Source organism: Nanorana parkeri, unplaced genomic scaffold (assembly GCF_000935625.1).
Source record: "Nanorana parkeri isolate BGI_ZX_2015 unplaced genomic scaffold, ASM93562v1 scaffold357, whole genome shotgun sequence".
NCBI classification, from domain to species: Eukaryota; Metazoa; Chordata; class Amphibia; order Anura; family Dicroglossidae; genus Nanorana; species Nanorana parkeri.
In genome coordinates, this window is record NW_017306625.1 from 548934 (window position 1) to 553935 (window position 5002).

Sequence of the window (5002 nt, forward strand, 5' to 3'; positions counted from 1 at the left end):
ATAAAGAGAATACAAAATTAGACATGAGTAATCAGAATTTGTTCTATCCAAATATTCCCTTTTAGGGTCTCTGGGACATATTCCCAAAGTAAATCCAGCAGAGAATGGGTAAAACAATTCACACATTGTATTTTCTTTAAAGTCTGGAACTGTAGCACAATATAATTTGTTTAGATGATTTTTACTCGGCAATACTTTTAAATACCTATAATTCTCAAAAAAATTGGCTTTTTGTCCTCCCATTTCAATGTTCCATGCTGGCTACAGATTAGTTACGACTATACTCCTTATCACAAGCTTCTGCATGTACACTTGTAGTACTGATGAAGAAAGGAGTATTTCTGACCAGGTCTGTTATATGACGGGATGCACTGGGCAACATGATGAAAGATATATTTAGACAAACTGTGCAACTGCCATAAGGCTTCCATTTCTAGCAACATTTAGGAAACCGGCTTTAAGATACTTTCGTGTTGGTACAGGTTACAATCAACTATACACAAAATCTTCCCACAGTGCGCGCCCCTTTGCTGACGATGCCTACTACATGAGGTAACACTATGGCACATTTTTTGGTCCTGCCCAGTGAGTCAAGGCTTCTGGGATAAGATAAAATCCTTCTCCTCCTGATTAACAAATGTTTATCTGGGAGATGACCCAGCTGCTGTCCTCCTCCATCTTGCCCCTTCATCAAAAAGCATTATAATCTGTCTTCCCTCATTCATTTGCTCAACACAAAAATTCATCCCACTTGATTGAAAAAATGCCACTTCCCCCAATTAGCCATTGCTGCATCAAAGTACACTAAAATAATTCCACAAAATGTGGTTCTATTGGATTGATTTCACCTCTTCTCCTGTATACTGTTCTCCCATGGGGAGTTTATAGACTTCCCGTTCATTCCTTCTTGAGGGGGGGATTCATGAACATGTTTGTGGCAAAATGTTTAGGAGCAAAGACCAAAATGTCATGCTAACTAACCGCAAAGTTTTACTTCTCTTGTGCGTCTATTTTTATGTGTCCTTGCAACATATTAATGTTTGTGACTCACTGCACATATTTTCTGACATTTCGCATAATTTGTCAACTGCCCAGTATTTGCATCCAGGATTTGCAACATTAAAAGACCTCCAAACTATAGCACATCCTAGCAGTCCTCCTGAGCACTTCTAAAAGTATGGCAAAGATAATTCACCTTTACATCCTCAACTCAAGTCAGCTGAGCACTTCGGGACCATTGAAGTGAATGGTGCCGCAGCCACGCCCTGCGGCCGCAATGCGAACGCCGCACGGGATGATACATGCTGATGATGAAACCAAATTGATAAATTCCCCCGATTTATGTTGTGGTTCATTCTCCTGAAATTGGTAGACCATTACTGACCTCTGCCCCCCCCCCCCTTTTTTTCTGCTAGTCTTCTATATTGTCAGTACTGTTACAGATCATCATTGCGGCTGATCTGTTACTTGTAGTTCTACAAAATAGTGTGTCACAGATCAACAGCTAACAGTTCTGTAAGTAGTTCCACTATGTGCTCTGTTCCCACCTTGCTCTTGCACTGGTCTGGAGTCTAAGGCATCACCTGATCTCACGCAGCTTCTCAGCCAATCGGCGCTGTCAGTTTGTGGCCAGTCTAGTGGTTCCTTCCAGAATAGCTGCAGCGGTGATCCATGACAGTCCTGACACATATCTTGCCTCTTTGCTCTACCACCCCTTTTTTTTAGGGTAACCCTTGCCCCCGCTGTGTGTGATACTAATGTGGTCACATTTTCATGAGGTCAGTTTTTGCTATGTAGAGATCTCTCTTTTTTTTTTTCCTTTTACCTTTTCTATTCCAGCTAACTTAAATTGTGGGAGACACCTGGACCCATAACTAACATCTACAGTATGTTAGCTTTCTGGGACTGTTTTATTTTTAGAGGTATTGTGTCTATTTTATCAGGTCGATGAGGATTTACTGTTTTGTATGCCTACATTCTGTCTGTTATGTTAAATGTTTTTGCATCTGTAAGACGAAAAAAAACAATTGTTACCACAAGACTTACAATATGTGCGTTTCCAAAGCTGATTTTATTTTTACATTTTTTTTGCTTTGCAAGACATTTTTGTATGCTCTTATTTAATGTTGTTTTCTGTCCTGCAGAGCACTGTGAAAATCAATCAGATTAGCCTGGATGAAAGTGGGGAACATGTAGGCATCTGTTCAGAGGATGGCAAGGTACATCATATTTACATATTATATATATTTTGATGGAGATATATAAATAACAAATTGTATTTAAACAATGTACAAAGAACATTATAGTCTTGTTTATTATAACAAAACTGGGAAATAATGAATAATACTGCATAAAACTGGTAAATCCCAATGGTCAATTCAAAAGTAGACAATACCTTTTGTCACTTACTATGCAGTATTTTTAACAAATGTTATTGCCACCTACAAAATACTGTATAACAAGTGAAAAAAGTTCCCAATTTTATTTGAACAATACCTTTTAATAACTTTATTTTTACCCATATTTTATATATTTTGTAAAAGAAAAAAAAGCTTGAATAGCCGTGCAATATTTGGTGCCAGAAGAAAGCCCTTTGTGATCAAAATTAAAGATTTTGTGTTGTGATGATATTAATGCTAAAATCTTGGCACAAATAAACCAAAATAGTTAGACCTCTTTTACACAGGCATTTTGATCAGGTGTGCCTGTCAGTTTTTCAGGCGGACCTGATTGGAAGCCCGATGTTAGTGTGTGCCCAGCCAGATCTAAATGAACATGCGTCCATTTACATCGGGTTACCCCCCGGCTCTGGCCAGGTCCGGAAAAAACAATGATCAGAGTTCCGTTTTGACAGACCTGACTGTGCCAGATCAGAGATAATCTGATACAAACCGTTTACATCCAATTCCCCATAGACCAACATGTATCCTGTAATTTCATGTTTTTCCTCCATCGCAAAATGGAAGAGAAAACTAGACGGACACGGATGTCACAATGGTGAAGTGAAGTTGCTCATCTGAAAGGGGCCTTAGGCAGAGTAGTGGTTACCTTAGTCAGGTACATCCTTGTTATTGTTCTGCTGCATTCCATTGCTGCTGGGTTGCACTTTCATAACTTAGTAGCACCCTACTCCATGTCAACAAGACTTGTCACCGCTGCCTGTTTCGTATAAGGAGGGTAATCATTTGCATCACCATGCCCCTGTAACTCTAATCACAGTCAGGGCTGACATTATCACATTAGCACTGCCTGTAAGAAACAGCGAGGAGGGGTGGATGGTGCTGGGTCTGCTCTGCATTTTCATGCCCAGTATCATCTGCCTCAGCCAAACGGCACCCCACCAGTGAATAATCACATAGTGTCCTAGTGACTTACGCCCGGCGCAAACCCCCTGTAATTTATTAGGGAATTAGCTGAGCTGATCAAAACCATTACCATGCTATTAGGAATTTACGATACCACTCATTAAGGTATCACTTAAGCTGATTAACGCCAGGTCCAGAGGAAACTCTAGATAATCAGTTTTAGAGCTTCACTTACACTATACAACTATACAGATTACAGGCGCAGATTAGCAGATCTCTGTTTTTTTGAATTTGCAGAGACCTGCCACTGAGGGCAGACTAAGGTCTCCTACAACTAAATGAAAGACTACATTTGCTTTAAGCACTTGCTGTCTGGAGAAATGTCTTACTATTTGCACACACATGATAAAATCTGAATTTTTGGCTAGAAAACAGCTTCAAACCCCCAAACAATGATATATTTTCTGAAAGCAGACGCCATGTAGAATAAAAAAATGCTAGTTGCATTTTTTTATTTTGCACGGTAATTGCGCAAATGTTTATCAAACCAGTATTTTTAGGATAAAATACACTAAAATGAAATGTAATGCAGAGAAATATAATACCCGTTTTTTTGTGTGCAAAATATGAAAGATGGGGGTCACACCAGGTAAATAGATACCAAACACCTCCAGCCTTAAAATTGTGTTTGCTCATGAAGCCGCAAAAAATACGATACCCAAAATTTCCCATAGGGACACTTTAAAAGCTTTTACTGCTTATCAGTTTAGTGCTAACAGTGATTGATGGCCCCAGAATTATTTCTCCCACTCCAACATTTGCGGCAATATGTAACGTGTAGCACAATTTTTGTTTTTGCGCGTAGGCGCACCGACTCGTGTTTGCATATGTATGTGCGGGCACGTTGGGGGCAGGGGGACTTTAATGTAATAGCAAATAGGGTGTGACAGGTCCTCTTTATGGAGACATCAGGGGTCTTTCGGACACCTAAAGTCACCTGGGGACTCCAAAAAAGCTGATGAAGCAGAGATCTTCCCCAGCTTCTTCTGGCTCTAAGAGCCGGAGAATATATCCAGTGACACCGGAAGTGATGTAATACACGTCACTTCCGGATCCAGTGCTCGGAGGAGAGATTAGCGGCTAGAAGCCTGCAGATCTCTCTCCTATCGATGTGGTGAGACCCGCTGTGCCGGTCCGGGGCACACACGGGGGGCAGCGGAGCCTGAGGAAGCAGGCGGCAGTCCCGGCGGAGGACACAACGCCGCACCGTACAGACGCCGTATCACTCGTACAGAAACAGCAATTGCCTGCTTTTAAAACGATACCAAGAACACGGCTGCAGCAGCAGCTGTGTTCTTGGTATCACCACTCCAGGGGACGGCCGTATATGTATGACCACCGGCAGCAGGTGGTTAAGCTAGATATATTTAATATTAATAGGCTCAAACCTCATTATCACAGTTACCTCCTATCTTTGTACATTCCCAGTCACTTTGATATCAATTCACACGACTCCACCCGTGCCATGCATACAGCAAGAGGGCTCATGGATGTTGTAGTCTAGCTGGGCCACGAAAGGGCCCTTTATAACCCTTTTCTCCTGGCTGCCACTGAGGATATAAATGACCAGGCCTATTTTGTCACAAGGCTGGAAAAGAATGAATACCATTTTGATTCTACTTCTATGGTATGGTAGT

At 41.2% G+C, this 5002-nt stretch overlaps 1 protein-coding gene across 2 annotated transcripts in view; it reads left to right on the top strand.

Moving 5' to 3' along the window:
- VPS41 (VPS41, HOPS complex subunit) overlaps nucleotides 1-5002 on the top strand; it is a 236476-nt gene that overhangs the window by 106170 nt on the left and 125304 nt on the right. For both annotated transcript variants that reach the window (XM_018558775.1, XM_018558776.1), the window contains exon 5: nucleotides 2145-2219. In XM_018558775.1, coding sequence (XP_018414277.1) covers nucleotides 2145-2219 — 75 coding nt within the window. The remainder of the gene's footprint in view (nucleotides 1-2144; nucleotides 2220-5002) is intronic.